We start from the raw sequence: 19,925 nt of genomic DNA, 5'->3' as shown, positions 1-19,925 counted from the left end.
CAATGAGGCCTCTACAGAACTTTGCTTCTGCAGAACTGAAAATGACAATATGAATAAATTGTGTTGTTTCAAGTCACTAAGATCATCTGCTACAGCAATTAAAGGAAATTAATACAGTGGAACAAAAAATATCTATACCCATTTGTATGGAAACAATGTCTCCTGTTAATGTCACTCTCTTAGTTTCTGCAATCTTGTAATAAGTGATATTGACAGGTATTTGCGGGTAGTCAGCTCTATTCTCACCCCTCCTACTTTCCCATAGGACTAGAACCCTGCAAATGGTAAATGGTTGGCTAGAAGCCCAAGAAGTACATGGGTCAGGTCCACAGCCAGCTGCCTTCTCATGTGGTCATCCAGTGAAAAGCACTTAGGAAAGGGAGAGTTAAGAGAAAGGGAAAAAGCCAGGATTTCTATCTTCTGCTTCTGGCTCCAGACACCTTAGTATCTCAGGACTCGCAAGAACAACCTCAGGTAGGGAATGGCCTCTGAAACAGCAACAGCAACATAAAGACGGCTGCAACCAACAACGGCAGGTGCCCACTGCCTGGACCGTGCGTCCAGTAGTACCTGTAGGGCTGGGGGCTTCTGTGCACCTGCAGAACCATGGTGAGGCAGGGGCCTGTGACACGCAGCACCCACCGCATGTTGCAGGGTCCAGGTAAGACCACTTTCCCTTTGGTCTCCAGTGGTGGGGACTAAGACTCTCTGGGTAACAGCCATTTCCACTTGCTCTCCTTCAAGATTTTCGATGCATTTGTAAACAATTCCTTCCCTCATAATCCCTCTGTTTGAAAAACTGACAATGATTTCTCTGATACTGGCCAGACACTAATGCAAACATCTCTGCAACATGAAGTGACAAATGATACACCTGGATGGAAAGTTTTCTTACATCTTCAGACCAGAGCATACGCACATAAAAGCTTAAATCTGCACACGGACTGCACGTATGTAGGACACATACAATTCTTAACCACATAATACTTCCTCAGCTTAACTAATTTACTATTAAAATTGGTTTTTATTGTGGAAAGAAAATGAATGAGGACAAGGAGAACATGATTGGTTTACAGGAATTTCCAAAGGCAGCAAAATACATTTAAAGAGAGTAATGAGGTCGGATGCTTACCAGCACAGACAGCAATGTGAGATATCTATTGCTCTAGAAGACAAAATCCTCTCCACATGGCAGCAGGATCATAAAAAACAACGCGTCTACTTAACTCAATTTGCTCTGACAAAAGCACCAAGAAAAATAGAAAAGTCATTTCCAATATATCATTGTCTTAAAGTTGTGTCTGGAAAGCAGGGCACACAGAGCATTTTCATCAGGAGGCTGTGGAAGCACTACGCTTATCTGTGCCGGTTGTGTTAAAGCAGAATGCTAACTGGTTCCAGGCAAGCACTTCCCTCTCAGAAACCACAGCAGTAAAGAACCATCTTAGAGGCATGCCCCAAAGAGCAACAATCTGATATAAACATTCTAAGTTCCCTCGAACACTTGAGGCATTAGATTGAGGAATCATTTCCAAATCCTTCATTCACATGGAAGAATAAACTTTCATTTAAAAGCATTTAAAGTGAAACATCGATCATCAACCAGTATGAATAGAGAATAATCCACCAAGCCGCCAAAGGAGGCTCTTGTTTGGGTAAGGTCACCATGCCTCCTCCACACAGACCTGCAGGCAACGGGGACTGACCAGGCAGCGGGCGGTGCGGGGATGGGGGTGCCGCATCTCACACAGCCAGTCTACTGCTGCAATAGTTTTATTCTAAGTTTTACACTGCCAACACCTTACCAGTCCTCAACTGATCAAACCTTTGGTACAGTTCTGCAGGTTGCACCCACATCCAGATGAACAGGGTGATACAAACCCTGTCTTCAACTGCTGGCATCCCTCAGTTTCACACAGGCAGCTTAATTTCCAAAATAAGAAAAAAAAAAACCCTCAAAATTCCATAAAAGACAACCAAGAGGACTTAACTAGAATGTCTATAGAAACGAGCCTAGAATTGTTTAGATACACATTAATGCGACACTTTCTCCAGAGAACTCAGTGTCACGGGCCAAGTGAACTCATCCATGGGACATGACCAGTTTGACCCCTTACCTGCAGCTTCCCAGGATTATCTGGTTCATCTTCTCCTCCCATAGCATCATTTGTCTCTAAGATCTGCTACACTGCAGCACGTGACAGGCACGCACAAGAATCTTAACCCACACTTGTGGAATGTATGAGCAAATGATTGAGTAAATGAATTACTTCAACCCTAAATTGTTTCTCAACACTGACAACTTTCAGGTTTTCTCAGAACAGCCTTCTGGTTTCCAATTCACAGGCTGGCTAAATCCTCCATGATTCTTAACACAAGGGTCCTCCCCTCCAACTTGAACGTTCATTTCAGATAAAAATGCCTTGTGCTTCTTTGTACTTCTTTTATCTTCTTGTCCACACAGGCATGCCCGAGAGATGACTTCCCAAAGTCAGTTTAGTATTTTTCACAAATATTACAAACATAGACTACAACTAACATAATCAATTCTTAGTGTTTAATTAATTGGCAGTGATTACACAAGTGAATTGAGTTATTCCAGGTAAAATGTATGCAACTACATTATGGTTTGGAAACACCGAAGTGATTATGAGAGCAGTAAGATGGGATATTAGGCTGCAAGGCCCTCAAATTCCTGGTGAGGTTACCTTTTAAAATATGGTGCCTGAGATTTCGGCTTATTAATATGGGAAGAAGCCACCAGGAAAACCTTTATAATACGCATTTTGTACTAAGCAAAGTGTCAGACATTGTTGAATGAGGCTTCTTCCTGCCATTCAAGTGCCTCATTGCTTCCCCTCCCTGAGATGGTGCATTAAAGACCGTATTTCCCCGTTTCCTGGGTTCTTCCTTCTTTGGGAACCCCTTCCTGTCACCATGGCAGGAGACTTCTGTCCCACTTCATTAAATAAAACTTTCTTTGCAAATTGAAGTTATCTGCATGAAAATTCTTCTTTCATGTGACACAAGAAACGAGGTTGCTGTCATCTTTTTGCATCGAGTTCCCCTCAACGATTGTCTTTCTTTTAAAGATGTATTGTTTTATTTGAAAAGTGACAGAAAGAAGTCTTCTGCCCTCTGGATAATTTCTCAAGTGTCTGCAACAGCCAAAATTAAGCCAGGCCAAAGCCATGAGCCAGGAACTCCATCCGGTCCTCTCACATGAGTGACAGGAACCCACATCCTTGGGACCTCATCTGTCTGCAGGTGCACTGGCGGAGTGCTGGGTCAAAAGTAAATAGAAGCTGGGCTCAGCTCGGGCTCCTGGATCCAAGATGTGGACATCCCACGCGACAGCTTACCTTGCATGACTCCACACCCTGTCCAGGTGCTCGGTTGTCATGGTTCCAGGCTGTGCTCAAATCAGATGCTTACAGGACAGGCCGATTGCACTTGGCCTGCCCAGACACTGAGATAAAACCTTTAGAGAAAGCAATTTTGGTTATGTCTGCTTTGTCCAACACCCAGGCTTCCCTTTGAACTAACTGTAGTCTAGCTTAAAGGAACAAGCAAGCACAAACTAATAACTTAAAAAAACACTGATGGAACAGTGATTTTCTAAACAAAGTAGTAAGAAAGGCTATGATTGTCGTCGCTTCCATACTTCGCCAAACACAGCCCCCATCAAGACTGGACACTGAATCCTAGCGTCTGCCTTATACTTACAGCTTAATTCAGAACTTAAAACTTCATATACCCTAATTTTTGCCACACGATTGGATCACACGTTCTATTCTACTTATTGTGTACTCAAGCCAAGGCTATGACCTTCAGATAAATGATGCTTACACACTAAATAAATCCACAGCAGTCACTTGTTATGAATATTTTATGTGAATTATCAGTCCTGTCCAGCTGTACTTTCTCACTAGTTGTAGCAAGAAAACTAGTTCTCCTTATCACTCTCGGGCGCAGGGGCAAAGTGCCTCCCGAAGACCACAGAACAATCCAGACTTTGGTTAAAAGCATACACACACCAAAGCAACCTGCTATCAGAAGGAAAACAAAGAATTTTAATATTTTTTCTGAATACTACAGATGAATAAATCCTCCTTCTATGAATATAAGGTCATCGAGAATTCTCCCAGCAACACCACGCTCAACCATTAAACTCACAGTAGATATCACATGAATATAGGAAGAGAAGCATTAAATTAGACTTAGCAGACAAAAATACTTCAACATATTCAATATGTTTCAATTCGTTCAAAAGAGACTGATTCAGAAGAGCATTGTTTGAGTTTTACCTATAATCTTTTTTGGGCCATATCTGGCTTCCATTGTGACTCACATTTATATTTTATCCTGGTACAGGCTGTTGAAAACATAACTTTAAAACAAAGTTTATTTACCATGTTAACCAAAACTTCCTTTTTATGGTAACCAAAACTAGAGATTTTTTTTTTATGACTCAGTTATCATATTCTTGCAACTAAGTACGTAATTCACATGTCACCAGTAACATAAATGCAACAGCAGCCTTCCTCCCTCTGCGGGGGCAGCATTCCTCCCTCTGCGGGGCAGCCTTCCTCCCTCGGCGGGGACAGCCTTCCTCCCTCGGCGGGGACTTCAGAGCCCCAGCAGAGTCAGATCTTGGAACTTCAGACTGTGCTATGAAGAAGACAATCAAACACTTCACAGATACCACCTTGGATGGAAGCCACGTGCTTTATTATCCTAAATCAATTCACTCTTCTCTAATCAGCATTCCCTCACCTATTTGCTTCAAATCCTTACCAAGTTTGGTCTGTCGAAGGGAGACAGAACACTGAAGCACACGCACAGGCCTCCAAATGCCGCATGGAAACGGAGGGCTTCACGGCGGAGCGGCTCTCAGACAAGCTGTAGGAACGTGTGCTCTTTATAAAACCGATTTTAATATTATCTTGAAATACACAGTTTATAACCGGTAGTATAAGAAGTCTGTTATTCTCGGGGTGAAGCTGGTATGGGGCACACTAGAGGCTTCCGGAGACCTGCAATATTTTCTAATTTTATCTGCAGAGTTAACTTGTCTACTTGTGATGCATCACTATGATTTTATTTCACAATACAAACTTTTTAAAGATTCATTTTATTTTTATTGGAAAGTCAGATATACAGAGAGGAGGAGAGACAGAGAGAGGAAGATCTTCCGTCCTATGATTCACTCTCCAATCGGCCGCAATGGCCGGAGCTGCGCCAATCAGAAGCCAAGAGGCTCTTCTGGGTCTCCCACATGGGTGCAGGATCCCCAGGATTTCGGCCATCCTTGACTGCCTTCCCAAGCCACAAGCAGGGAGCTGGATGGGACGTGGGGCCACTGGGATTAGAATTGATGTCCATTTGGGATCCCAACATTAGCCGCTAGGCTACTGTGCTGGGCCCACCTCAATACAAACTTAACAGAATAACTTTGCATTTAGATAACACTAAAAAAAAAAAAAAGGAAAAACCCTGTGAAGTATTTACACATTATGATGACTCATACCACCACATTTTCATTAAAATCAAAGTCCTTTACCCATAGAACTTGGAAATGTCTAAGCCAAAAGCTAAAAGAAGTTATTGTGTTAGCCTCAAGATAGTCCTCATGATGATCTGATTTTGTTGTTGTTGTTAAATTTTCTCTCTAGATGTATAAGGTAAAAGCTATAAACAGAAAACATGGAAAAAGTGAACAGCCCTTAAAAATGTGTATGCTAGTTTTCTCACTATTAATAATGTTTCATTGAATTCATCACTTTATCATGAAAACTAACAAAAAGACCACTATGTTCTCTTTAAAAACCTTGCACTAAAATAAAGAATTCTGAGTTCAAAAATATTGGTTAACATGTTAGAAAATACGGAGAGCGGTGTGTACAGTTCAGGGTGGTCTTTGTGCCACAAATGTTTCAGTCCTTCACTGGGACTTGATGAAAACTCACCAGCTGTCTGTTCATACTTAGAGGAACGCCATGCTGAAGAAGGGGCTCGCTTTGCCTTGCACTCCCCCCATCCTCCCACTTCACAGAGCACACTGAGGACCAGCCAAGTGTAGGAAAAGGGAAAGCTGAAATTCTGAGAAAAAGGCAGGCATCTCGGCAGGAACCGGTTAGTCCCATGGAAAAACAGATGACTTTCCTAAACAGATTTCTGAATCATCGGAAACGTCATCCATGCTAAAGCTTGCTATAATAATTTTCTATGGCTCCTCTAACAAATCAACACAAACCTATAAGTTTAAGGCAATCCAAATTAATTATTGCATGGCTCTTTGTCTCAGAAGCCCCACTGGGCTAATACTGAGGAGTTGATAGGGCTATGACAATCCTGAAGCATCTAGAATAATCCACTGACCTGTCTTTTTCATCTTCAAAAGACCGCCTGCATTCCTTGGCTTGCGGCTACACTCTATAACTCAGAGCCTAGCACAGGGCTTCTTCAAGGCTCTCCTTCCCATTCTGAGTCCCTTCCCTCCCTCCTATAAGGACCCCTACACTAACAAAGGTAAAAGTCTCCATTTTAAAAATCAATAAAATCTTTGTAAAATAAAATCTATGAGGAAGATCAGTGACATCTTCCTGTTTTTAGGCAGGGAGTTGGGGAACACAAGGAGCTGTTACTCTGCTTACCACATCAATATATTAAAAGACAAATAATGAGAGCTTGATCCAGACTGTTAATGCCCTGTACCACATTTAGATTCTCTACAAGGAAAAGACATCGGATAGCTATCAACAAGGTAAGCAAGCTTATCCTATTAAAACAAAAAAGGACCATTCTACAAATCCTCTTCTCTGGGCCCGCGAGGGGATTAGTGCCTCTCCATACTTCAACCCTAGATTGGAGATTCTCAATGAAATGCACTTTTTCCCAGAAGTTCCAGCTCCGGCTGTGGATGGTCAGTGGCCACATCCTGATGACCCCTGAGCTAACAACCTCGTTGGGAAGTGGCCGATGAAGTCAGGTGCTGGGAGTGCTCTAGCCAGTCCTGGAGCTGCTTTGGGAAGAACTACAGCGGCCATGTGTTACAAAATTACTGTTTTTCTCTGGAAGCTAAAGAGAAAAATTCAAGCATCACTATTTCTCTCCCTTACTAGCTATTCCCCCATAGGATTTTAAGCAGGAAAGTAATGATCAAGTTTCTAACTTGTAATTAATTTTTCAGAAACTATTAAATATGTGTCAATTAAAAAATATGGCCTAACTAACTCATGTGTAAGCTTCATACATTTATATGTAGCCAATATTCCATCTCTCGTGGCCTTTTGAAGAGATGTTCTAAAATGGTTACTTGGAATAAAGCATTTGGCAATTAGGATTAATAGGAAGTATTAAATTATACTTGAAGCAATTGACCAAGTGATCTTAGTAGATATTAAAGTGAGAAATATTGCCATGAAGACAGAGATTGTTCAATTGATCAGAACAGTGTGCATTCTAAAGGATTTGAAAGGGAAAATGTTTTCTTCATGAAACTATCACCAGGACCAAAGGAAACATATCATGATCATTTAATTTCTACTGCAATCTACTTCTCCTTGAAATTATTATATTAAGAGAAAATAATTTCTGCCAGGATTTTATAAGACATGTTCCAAGGGTTTTCCCGCCACAACACCAGATGCGTACACACACATATTCAGCATGTCAATCTGAGAAATTATAATTATGGAGTGTTTGAACACCCAATAGACACCAGACAGTAGAAGGCAAATCCCATCTCAGGTGGAAGTGGAAATAGAATTGAGTGAAGTTGTGAAACTGCTAGTAATGGCAAAACTAGAATTTGAAACAAAGCAGTTGAATTCACATGCCTTCCTCTCTAATCTTCATGTAATATCACCCCTCTACTACTGATCTAAATTAACAACGCAAAACTACTCACAATGATACAATTATGTGAAACACAGCATGAGGAATAAAATACAAAACTCAATATTTGTATATTATTGATGTAACCAAGCCCTAAACATATACTTAACATTTCTTTATCAACTTCAAAATAAATATGTAGGAAAAGGAAGAGCTATCTGCAATTAATTAGGATTTTCTTACAGTAAAGGTATCTAGGAGATATTCACATCAACTCATTAACTGTAAACAGCTTGTAAGACACAAGACAAACATTAAAATCAATGACTTCATAGAAATATCAGCACGCATACCAGCTCTACTATTACATCAAGCAAATCATTGCCAAGGCCTTGATTGAGAACCTAACACTGTATCAATTATTAAAGTAACTTGTTTGGCCGGGTGGGAAAGTGCAAAAGGGTAGCACTCAACATCCCCCAGGATGGGTGCCTTTGGCAACTGAAGCTCATGCCAATGCTAATGTGGGAACCAAAAACAGGTACTGCAAAAATGATACCCATCACACTTCAAGGAAGGAAGAACAGAGAGGGAGAAGATCATTTAGGAAAGATGCAAATGGGCAGAACCCTTCTCCAAACTGACTATACTCTGCCTCTTACACCCACACAAAAGTGAAATAAAATTTGCCAAAAAGATTTTGCCAATTGTCAAAGCAAAAAATTGGCAGTGTTAATTATACTTGCTAGAAATGAGCAAAATAAGAGCTCTTCCTGAATCATTCCCAAAGCCTTCCAGTACCAACTCCTCAGTGGCATCCCTATATTGGGATGATCTGTAATTCATTCCTTATTTATAGCTTAACTTGCTCCCACAACAGACCAAAGTTATTTGAAAGGAACTCTATTCATTAAAACAAAAAATTCAAAAGAATGAGAGCCATGGGAAATAAGAGCTAGACTGCAAAAAGGAGTAGAGGAGGGTAGAGGATGCCACATTGGCTTGAAGGTCAGTGTCAGACCTTATCACAGATCAGGCCATGGGTTTCCTATCAGCCTCAGAAAGGGGAAAAAGAAACCACAGCTAACCATGTACTTCCCCTCTCCTGTAAAGAACAAAGTGTGCCATCATCCTGCAGATGCAGACTTGAGGTTTCAGCTACCACTCTCAACCGAGGAAACTGTGCCTCAATACATGTTAAATCCATGGGTGAGTATTTTAAAAGTTGATCAGGGCCCAGCACGGTAGCTTAGCGACTAAAGTCCTGGCCTTGCAGGCGCCAGGATCCCATATGGTTGCCGTTTCTACCTGGGGGCCCCACTTCCCATCCAGCTCCCTGCTTGTGGCCTGGGAAAGCAGCTGAGGACGGTCCAAAGCCTTGGGACTCTGCACCCATGTGGGAGACCTGGAGGAAGCTCCTGGCTCCTGGCTTCAGACTGGCTTAGTTCTGGTCATTGCAGCACCTTGGGGAGTGAAACTTCGATTGGAAAATCTTCATCTCTGTCTTTCCTTCTCTCTGTGTATCTGACTTTCCAATAAAAGTAAGTAAATTAAGGTGGAGGAATCCACCATGGGGGGAGGGGTATGGGGAGGGGTGGGGGGAATCCCCAGCGCCTATAAAACTGTACTACACAATACAGTGTAAGCAACAATTAAAAAAAAAAAAAAAAAAAAAAAAAAAAAAAAAAAAAAACAACTATTCAAATTTTGATATGTATATTTTCAAAGTTTCTGTATGCAGATATCTTCTGTATCTAGATATATGTCTATATATGACAAATGAGTTCATACTATAAAAGATTTAGATGCTGAATAAATTTTCTTGCTATCTTTTCTCAAAAAAAAAAAAAAAAAAAAAAAAAGTAAGTAAATTTTTTTTCTAAAAAAGGCCAATCAAAACACCCCTCTTTGTACTTTAAACACAATGTAATATCCATTTCCTCTTTTGCTTTTTTTTTTTTGGCCTTTGATAAACAGGACATCTTAGCTCCAACCAAGAACACTGTCTACATTGAAAAGGAATTGGCTTTTTCCAGAACTTCTCCCCAGGTTCAGTAAGTACTTGTGGTGTGCCTTGAAGACTGGTGCCTCCCCCTCTTCATCATAGCAAACGGTGCACGCAAGCGCACTGGGTGTCTCCTTCTCTGCAAGCATCCCCCACCAAGCACACCTGACCCAGGAGCACACCTGACCCAGGAGCACACCTGACCCAGGACCACCGTCCACAGAAAGCTTGCGTGCCGCTGTACCGCTACCTGCCTGCCACTTTGTAAAGTGACCTAAAAGATCAAGATTAAAAGATTTCACAAAATACATTTTAAGTAAAGTGACATTTTTCAATATTAATTCATACCGTCCACAAAATACATATATACGCTAAGGAATTATTCCAACAATGTAATTATGAACAAATCAATAGCACACTTAAATGCACTTAATAAAGTTATGTGAAGTATAGATTTTTTGTTTCTCTTTGTTCACAGTATAGCTTTAAACTCACTGACATTCCAAGTTCTGGGAATGCTTCCCCAATGAAAAATGTATCAGTGCATATGCATATAATAAAATTGTAATATAATTAACACTAAGTCTTTAAACTAAAGAAAATAAAATTCCATGTAAACTACCATATCCACATATTAAACACATAACAACAATATGCTTTTTTAAAATTTTACTTCAAAATTATGGATCAGAAAGCTAAGGCTGAAATTTATCCTAATTATTTGAGGGTACTTCAGACAGAAGTAAAAAAATAAGTTTATTTTGTTTAAAAATTTTGAAAACCACTTTTTTACTGTTCTTTTTCCACAAACATGCTAAAATATATCTTACAGAAATTAAGATACAAACCATCAGATTTTCAGATAAATGTCACACAGGAATCTAATAAAGGTCACAAACTATAGCCCTCATACATTCAGATCTTCTTATCACAGAAACATTTAGAAGTTAAACACAGGGTTGCAGCCTCATTCTGTAGGAATAAAGGGTCTGGGGAAAGAGGAGAAAGGGTTAAGAAGGTAAAGAGAAGAGAGGAGGTTTCCCGTGTGATATCTAATATAAAAAAAGAAAAAAAGCTTTTTTTAATAAGCATTGTAGCTCAGCCTTCTTTGTTGAAAGCTTCAGTAAGAAAGACATGATCACGTATTCATAACTTCCAGAAGAGGAGGCAGGTGACTCCTCTACAGGAGGCCATGTCTTCATAATTGTATTTGGCACGTGGAAAGTGCGCCAGTTTGAGAGTGTTTTGGAATGTGTTATCATGTTTTTGCTTATTAAGCATAATGAAAATACACACAATCAAAAATTAGACACATTAGCAAAACAGGATGCAACTAACTACACTCATTTCCTCACGTAGGCAGTTCTCCAAAGGATACAGCACCAAAGTAACCTCTCCTCTCCGATCTATAGACAGGCTTGTGTGATGTAACCTCTACTTGGATTTAGACATACTTTGTGATGTTTAAGAGCGTGCTAGAGGATGTTACTCCGCTTAAAATACCTGTTCATGTATATGCCATCACCTTCCATTGGACAACCCAGTTAGACAATTAGTATAAGATCGCTAAACACACACCCACACACACACACACACACACACACACACCCAGTCCCAGAATTCCCTTCACATCCATTGCTTTCGGGGAAGACAACACACATGCCCAATTGGAAGCCTGGCTATGGTATACCCAACACATACCACTTCCCCAAAGATATCAACCCATCAAACCTTCTAAAGAAATGGTAAGCTAAACATATGTACAAATAAAAGTTAAAGCTGTGATCATGAACATTATTAAACCCTAGGTATTCTAGATGACAGCCTCATTCATCACACACCAATTAAACTCTAACAGTCCCCACGGAAAGGAGTGTAACATGACATATCTTAGACTCCACAAACAACTATGAGTCAACTTGAATATATTTTTGATGTTACACATAGGATAACATGTTAAATTCAAATATGGTGATAGAACTTACAAGTTTGCAAAGAATACATTTGTGTATAGAATTTTTATTAATGACTACTTATTCTAATGAAGTCCACCACTACCATGTTAGCTAGTAAGACTGTATAATATCTATAACTGCAAAAAAAAAAGTCTGTGAGCACTCAGCGGCCACACTCATGCTGATTATTCAATCAACATTAAGTTATTTCACAGTCAGGAATGTGTCAAAGATAAACAACATCAAATAGAATAGAGGCTTTTCCCATTGACCAGCTTATAATACTCTCTAATTTCTCTTTTCTGTAATCTGTCCTAGTTTTGAAATAACAAACTGTTTCAAATCAATTATTTCATCCTAATTAGTGTGAAAAACATACATGCTAACTTTTCATGCGTGGTCTCTCTAAAGAAGAAAGATGCTTTTATGTAAGAAATTTCCACATTTTCTATGTGAAGATACAAGCAGAGATTCAATGCAGAATTTTCAATGTACTAATCATTAAAAATCATTGGGGGGTGAAATGTATTCATTTCTCAACAACCCCATTAGGCATATATTGGAAGAATTCCACATAATGACACAACATTGTTCCTAAAGGAATGAGGAAGAAAACACCACAAGAGTCATTCTTATTTTCATGTAATAGATATATGATATTAATACAACAAATGAATACAACTACTTTCAATACATAACCAAGACTGTGTCTATGAGAAAATGAAATCTCAAACCCATGTTATCTATGTGTATTTATATCAGAACTACAAAAGAAAAAATTCGTTATCTTCAAAAGGAATGGCAGTTTTCACCTATCTATAGAAGAGCTACAAAAGAGTATCATTCAATAAATGTATTTGTATTGAATATAAAGGCCATGTGGTACTTTTCAAAAGTTCTCTTAACAGAGAAACCTGGAATTCAATCTAAAAGTAACAGTAGGGAGAAAAGTTGAAGTACTAGAGAATTTAATGAAAGTTCGTAAAATCAACAAAGGGTATTTCAGCCTATGGTTCTAGATAATCTGGGTCTCAACGAAAGGAAATAGACCTAAAGTGCTTGAAGTGCAGGTTGATTTTAGACCACTGTGAGCATTCAGTCAACACAAAGGCACTGCAGAGTAACTGTGCCTTAGGAACAGGGGGCTGCATTTCCTGACCACAATCAGCAGGATGCTTCTACAGAGAGGAAGAATCAACCCATTTAACACAACCTCAAAGACACAGGTGCTAAAATTTTAAGTTACATGCAATCACACTTTGGGGCCAACATGACTGACTAGTGAAACGCACAAAGCTCCAGGCTCCAGAAGGTGGTGATGTCCTTAAACTGGGGCAAGAGAAGGAGAAACCTTAAATGCTGGAGTTGCTGGGAAACTTGACCCCATAACTGGCCAGCAACAGTCAATGGACACCCATTCTTCCCACACGGCCCGGCTCATGTGAGAAACTGCTCAGACTTGAAAAAGCCATGCAAATTCCACCACAAAAGTGAAAGAATATAAATGAAAGAAGACAGAGGAAGCGCACATTCACTCAGGTGATTCATGTACACCACAAGTGCAGACATCGGCAAGAACCACCCAGCGCATCCATGAGGAGCACCTGGACACCAAGGGGACAACTTGTCCTTCAGTGTGAACACACCGCATCCTGCGGGGGTGCAGCACCTGTGAGCGCGAGCAGCTAGCACGGCCCAGGGGACCACAGGCTGCTCTGCCCTCCTCTCCCCTGCTCCTGCTCTGGAGGCTCAGCAGGGTTCCTGGTGGAGAGTGACAAAACTGGGAAGCAAGGGACGCTCTCTCACCACCTGAGAGAAATGGCCTCTGTGAATCTTTGAGATCTTGGAAGATGGGCACAGCGTCCTAAGCAACTAGAACTACTTCATGCAGGGATTGTGAGGCAAAGTCCCCTAACCCGGAGCCATATGAAGGCACATCTATTACAACACAGCATCCTACACAGGGCTGGGGAGACCAGCACGCAGGTCCTCAGAAACAGGTGGAACATTCCAGGTTTTCAGGATGGAAGGGTGTGAAGGGGTTGGTTGGCTCTTAAATAGTGTTAAATGTCCAGGAGTCTGCTGAGATGGCAGATATTGCAAACCTGCAAGCCTTTAAACGCAGCAAAGACGCAGACCTGCTGCTCGGATTGCCTGAACCCAGACTCTCCTCAACCCCAAGGGTCACACCCCTGCCAGCCCGGGGGGCCCAAGGCCAGCTGCGGTTCAGCAAGGGAGGGGGTGTGGAAGAATTCATTCCTCCAGGAGCTCAGGGCACGGGATGTGAAGAAGGGACTCATCATGACAAGCCAAGGGACCTCTGGTGACTGTCCTTCCAGATCTCTGATTACTCATGCAAACCACACACAGCTCTTAATCAAAGGCTTTTAAAATATAACACGGTTCTGAATAATTCATGCTAATGAAGCATTACACTGTGATGGAAAGTACCCAACATTAAACAGAATCGGGCAAATTAAGCTTTTCCTCTTTTCTCCTACAGACTTAAAGTACCACTTTTTACACTGAACTACAAAGTTGTTACAGTCCCTAATATACACTCACTATTTTGAAACACATCTGAATTTTTAAAACTTTGTAGTATGTGCTAAATACAGAATAATACATGCAAATCTTAGCGCCTGGACAGAGTAATTTTATAAGAAGTATGTGCTCCATGGGCACAACTGTTGTATAAGTAGGTGATATATAGTAGCCAGAAAGTTAAGCAACATCTTACACTGCACGGTAGCCTATCTCACTAGACCCAGCCAAGTATCCCGTTCGGATTTCCACAAAGAACTGGTTCACTTCCCCCTTAAGAATCTGCATGCTAAAGCAGGGGCTTGAACCAAGTCTCAGCATCCCACACCTCCCTTTGTCCCATAATCCGAAACAAAACCCTTAACAGTGTAGTTTCTTGTAAAGTCACAGCAGCATCTTAAATCCAACCGTAGCTGACGACAATGCCACTCAACTTGCCACAAGACCCCAAAGCAGCACACTGCGAACTTGACCAACCGGGGCACAGCGTGTCCACCTTCGCGGGCCCAGCGGGTCAGGACAAACAGCAAACCCCTGGGGAGCCTCACACCACGGAGCTGGGAATATACCTGAAGCGCAAAGCCCTCCAGGTCTGGGCAACACACCGCAGCCATAGCCCCCTTAGACCCCTGTTAGGAGCCCTGGCTTCCCTGCCCACCTCCCACTCGCGGTGCCAGGAGGGAGGCCCGTCACGGCCCCGTGTGCCAGCGTTGACCGTGAGCACGCCAGCCTGAGTGTGAGTGCGTGAGCGCACATTACCGGAGAGGGCGATCCGTTCTTGCACAACGGCCCCCTGAAGACGCCTTTGATGCCCCGATAGTGCCCATTGCGGAGATGCCTCGAACTGATGACCAGGTAACAAGCCATGTGCGTGTGGGTCCAGGCGGCGGGGCGCCGCAGCACAACTCCTCTCCCTGCGAGTGGTCCAGGCGGCTGCGGGAACGCAGGGCGGCTTCTCAGCAGCAGCAGCGACCGCCCCCTCCCGAGGAGGAGCGGCCGGCAGGCAGCGGGGCACGCAGCGCCCGGGAGCCCCGCGTGGAGCCCGGGCTGCGGGCGGCAGCGGCGGCGGCGGAGCTCCCGGGGGATGCTGAGCCAGCCCGCATGCTGCGCTGCCTCGGAGGCTGCCCCGCCGCGAGCCGGCGGCGGGGTGTGTTTCAGGACAACTTCCCGAGTCCACTGGCAGTGCACCGGTGGCTGAGATGCCGGGATCCTCCCGCCCCTTTTGCGCCCGCCCTCCGCCTTCGCAGCGCGCACGGGGAGGCTCCTGCCGGAGGCGTCTCCGAGCTGCTGCCGCGGCAGTCCGTGCGGGGCGAGTGCCTGGAGGCCTCCGGAGCGCCCGCTGCAGCGGCGGGAGGAGGAGGAGGCTGCGGGCCGGCTGCGAAGAGCACGGCGGACTGGGAACGCAGCGACCCGTGCGCTGGGTCAGGCTGAACCACGCTGGCCGCGGGGGCTCAGGCGGTCAGGAGCACACAGAGAGGCGAGGCGAGGAGGTGACCGTGGCCTTGGCCAGCTCGCCCCAGTCCTTTCGCTGGTCCCTGCGCTCTGCCTCCAAGCCAACTTTCTCCGGTGTTGGGAGGCGGAACCCGACCAGGAGGAGTGGGGAGGGCGGCGCACAGGAGGTGGGCAGGGGAGAGCTTGTGTCTGGCCCTCCAGCCTTGCGCCCTCCGCGCAAATAGCCGGCCGTGGCAGCAGCAGAGCCAAGAAGAGCAGCGGGGCGTGGGATGGACAGGGCTAGGAGCAGCAGGAGGGCAGCGCCAGGGAGGAAGTTTCCACGAGAAAACTTAGAGCAGGTGCGGAATGCACGCGATGCATGCATGCACATGCACTGGTGCAGATGCCTTCACGGCCGCCCCGCATCCCTGAAGAGATCACAGTTCAGGGTCTGCTTAAGAGCTTTGTGGTTGCAGGACCCCACTAATCGCCCCCTAGAAGCTGTGACTTAGGAACTGAATTATACTGTGGTCACAAGAAACCCAGCCAGCACTAGGAGGCTGCCTCTCCAAGACTGTACCCCGCTGTGCCTGGGCCCCAGATCTAGCATCTCTCCACAGCCCGGTTCACCCCTTCTGTGCCAGGAACACAGGACAAGTGGCTCCCTCCGCAGCCTCGGAGTGAAATGACAGGTGACCACTGGCACTGGTTGCCCCTTCCCTGCCTCCCTCCTGGCCCCATGCGCGTGCCAGAAACAAGTCAGAGAACACTCCTTATGGTTTCCTATTCGGGCAGCTCAAACACCCCCCAAAAGAAACACATAAGTGCTGCTTAACTTTTTATGTCTAAGATTTTTAAAAACACAAAATTTCAACTGCTTGTAAACTTTCAGTAGTGGAAAAATCACTGACGCTGAGCTAGCCCAACAAAAACCTGGTAGGAATTCTTCAGTCTGTAACAATCCTGGCGATACTAAACTCTGCTGGTTTGTTTTTGTTTTTGTTGTTGCTGCTTTTTAAGATTTATCTGCTTTTATTGGAAAGGCAGCTACAGAGAGGAGAGAGATACAGAAACATCCTCCCATCCACTGGTTAACTGCCCAATGGCTGCAAACGCTCCAGGTCTCTTTCATGGGTGCTGGGTCCTAATGCTTTGGGCCATCCGCCACAGCTTTTGAAGGCCACAGCAGGGAGCTGGATGAGAAGTGGAGCAGCCAGGAGGAGAACCAAGAACCAGCCTCTGTATGGGATTCCAGTGCCTGCAAAGGGCAGCTTAGCCAACTGAGCCATTGCAGCAGGCGCATTGTAATGAGTTTTGAAGCAACAAATTGGGTCCTGTGCAGTAACCTAGCGGCTAAGTCCTCCCCTAGTACACCCCAGGATCCCATATGGGATCCCATATAGCAGCTGGTTCCTGTCCCGGTAGCCCCGCTTCCCATCCAGCTCCTTCCCTGTGGCCTGGGAAAGCAGTCAAGGATGGCCCAAAGCTTTGGGACCCTGCATGAGAGAGCAGGAAAAGGCTCCTGGCTCCTGGCTCCTGGCTTCAGATCAGCTCAGCTCCAGCAGTTGTGGCTGGGACTCCAAGGCGGCCCTCTGATAGGAGAGGAACCAGCCACACACCGCTACACCTGCTGCCGCACCCAGCTTTTAAAACACGTCACTTCTGTGAATAACAGAGCAGGATTTACGCGACCTAAAGCCATAAGGTGAGTCAGGAATCTTACATAAGTGATATTATTCATGCACAGACATTAAATAGACACTACACAAAAGAGAAAAAAATGCATTTTTAAAGAGTAAAACTTTATGAATAGGTGAATATATTAACCAAAAAAATGAATGAAGTTGAGTATTAAAAGCAGAAAGCATTGTTCAGTTTGTAACTACTATTTTACTCTTGATTGGTAGCAGACAACATTGAGAACCAAAGTATAAACACCCTAAAATAAAACAAAAAAGAATGAGGTCACATTCTGTAACATTCTGAGGATTTTATGCCTTCATTAAGCGAATTGACTTCCTAATAATGCCTAAGTATTTTATAACACAACCATATCTTTCTACAGTGATAGAACTGAGGAGCAAACAATACATGTAAAAATCAAAATGCAAGGATACCAGCTTATTTTATTATTATATATCATTCAGTGTGTCTGTTAGCTATCTTGATGTTCTTCCATCCACCAGGCAGCCAGGGCCAGTACATTAGGTTTACTGGCCAGTCTTCTGCCTTGCAGTGCCAGCATCCCTTATGGGAGCCGGTTCGTGTCCCAACTGTTCCACTTCTGACCCAGCTCTCTGTTGATGGTCTGGGAAAGCAGTGGAAAAAGGCCCAGAGTCTTGGAACCCTGCACCAGCATCAGAGACCCAGAAGAAGCTCCTGGCTCCTGGCTTTAGATTGCCTCAACTGCAGCCATTGTGGCCAATTTGGAGAGTGAACCAGAAGATGGAAGATCTTTTTGTCTCTCCTCCTCTCTGCAGATCTGCTTTTCCAATAAAAATGAATCAATTTTTAATTTTTAAAAAATAAATAAGTAAAGCTGTTTCCCTATACATATTTTAGATTTCTTCCCAGAGGAAACAAATCAATTCATTTTTATAATATTTTGAATATCACAATTAATTAAACTTCTAAAAAATTGTTAAACAGAAGATAGAGTTTTTGCTAATTTGTCATACGTTCAGTCAGTTATGGTTGTTCTTTGCATTGTCATTTATTTTAAATCAGTGAAGCAACAATCAGCACATTTGTTACATTTGGCCAATTTTAAGAACAGCTTTAAAAATTAAGTGAGAAAACAATTCCCTTTGTTTTTGGAAAATTAAAATTAAAAAACTCATTTAAAAAGCCAAGTGACAAAGTGGAAGAGTGGAAGAGACAGAAAAGCAGTCCATCTGCTTGTCATTCCTCATAAGCCAAGGCTGGACCAGGTGGACGCCAGGACACAGGAACTCCATGCAGTCCCCCACAGGGATGGCAGGAACCTGAGCCCTTGGTCAGGCCACCATTAGCTGCCACTGGAGGACCTTAAAGTGGATCAGTATGAAGTTTAACCTAAAGCACAAAGTAGTCAAGAATTCAAACCAGGACTCCCACACCAGATACAGGCATCCCAGGAGGTGGTTTCATGTGCTGTGCCACTACCCTCACCCCCTAGTTCTCTTTTTTGCTTTGCCAGACTGTGACACTTATTAATGCAGAGTCATCATATAGGATAACTCACCATCATTGCCGCCCTAGTTGCTGCAGAAACCAAGTCTCGCAGTCGTATTCACTTCTGTCTTTACGAAAAGATATTTTCCTTACAACTACCATAATGAAAAAAATCTCAGAGGAGGTGAACGGAAAGTAAAACACTGTAAAATTGGCTTATGCTAAGTGTGCTTTAGACATTCATCAAATTCTATTACAAAAACCAGTAATAAAAGCAAATAGGTGCAATTTCACAAGGCCCATTGATTTTATGCCATATTTGATCTGATGAGTTTTATCCATGGAAGAGGATGTGTAGGGCAAAGAGTATGAATTATAGCTGGCAGTCTCTTCATAGCTGGTCATGGATGATTGACACATCCAGCTTTGCATTTTTCCATTATCTTTATCAACACACCTTAGATACATCACAGATCTCCATATCTACCGCACCTGTCGTTGTCCAGCTCATCACCACTTTCTGGTTAAACCACAGCAACACCCTCCCCGCTTCTGCCGTGGCCTGCAGACCTAATTCATCCTCTACAGTACTTCCTTACCAAGATGCTAATGATTTTACAGCACAGCAAAATGTCAAATCCAAGATACTCTCTGGGAAACCGCCGCCGGATGCCGTGTCACTTCCTGTTTCACGCCGTGCTCAGCTCTCCCTGTGGGTCTCTTGGATTCCTCAAGCACATCCAGCAGGTTTACACTGCAGAGTCCTTCGTAGATGTCGTCTACTAGAAATGCTCTTGTCTGCTCCCCACAAGGTAATCACCTTCATCCTTTTCCAGCCATTCTTAAAGAGAATCTATTCCTGAACACCAAAGCCAACAGAGCTACCCGGGACTCAGAAATCTAACAAAAATTAGTAGACTATCTTTGGACCAGCTTCAGGTTTAGAGAAACCGAGGGCAGAAAGTATATTTCACATGCTCTCACACCAGCTTCTACCA

The 19,925-nt window shown here is 43.4% G+C and overlaps 1 protein-coding gene across 1 annotated transcript in view; it reads right to left on the bottom strand.

Moving 5' to 3' along the window:
• Positions 1-15,247, bottom strand: part of ZNF804B (zinc finger protein 804B) — a 310,699-nt gene extending 295,452 nt beyond the window's left edge. The window contains exon 1 of the mRNA XM_040965056.1: positions 15,103-15,247. Coding sequence (XP_040820990.1) covers positions 15,103-15,210 — 108 coding nt within the window. The 5' untranslated portion in view covers positions 15,211-15,247. The remainder of the gene's footprint in view (positions 1-15,102) is intronic.
• Between the last annotated feature and the right edge of the window lie 4,678 nt (positions 15,248-19,925).

Source organism: Ochotona curzoniae, unplaced genomic scaffold (genome assembly GCF_017591425.1).
Source record: "Ochotona curzoniae isolate NIBS_2020 unplaced genomic scaffold, NIBS_Ocur_1.0 scaffold_3835, whole genome shotgun sequence".
In the NCBI taxonomy this organism is placed as follows: domain Eukaryota; kingdom Metazoa; phylum Chordata; class Mammalia; order Lagomorpha; family Ochotonidae; genus Ochotona; species Ochotona curzoniae.
This window is presented reverse-complemented; position numbering and strand designations above follow the sequence as displayed.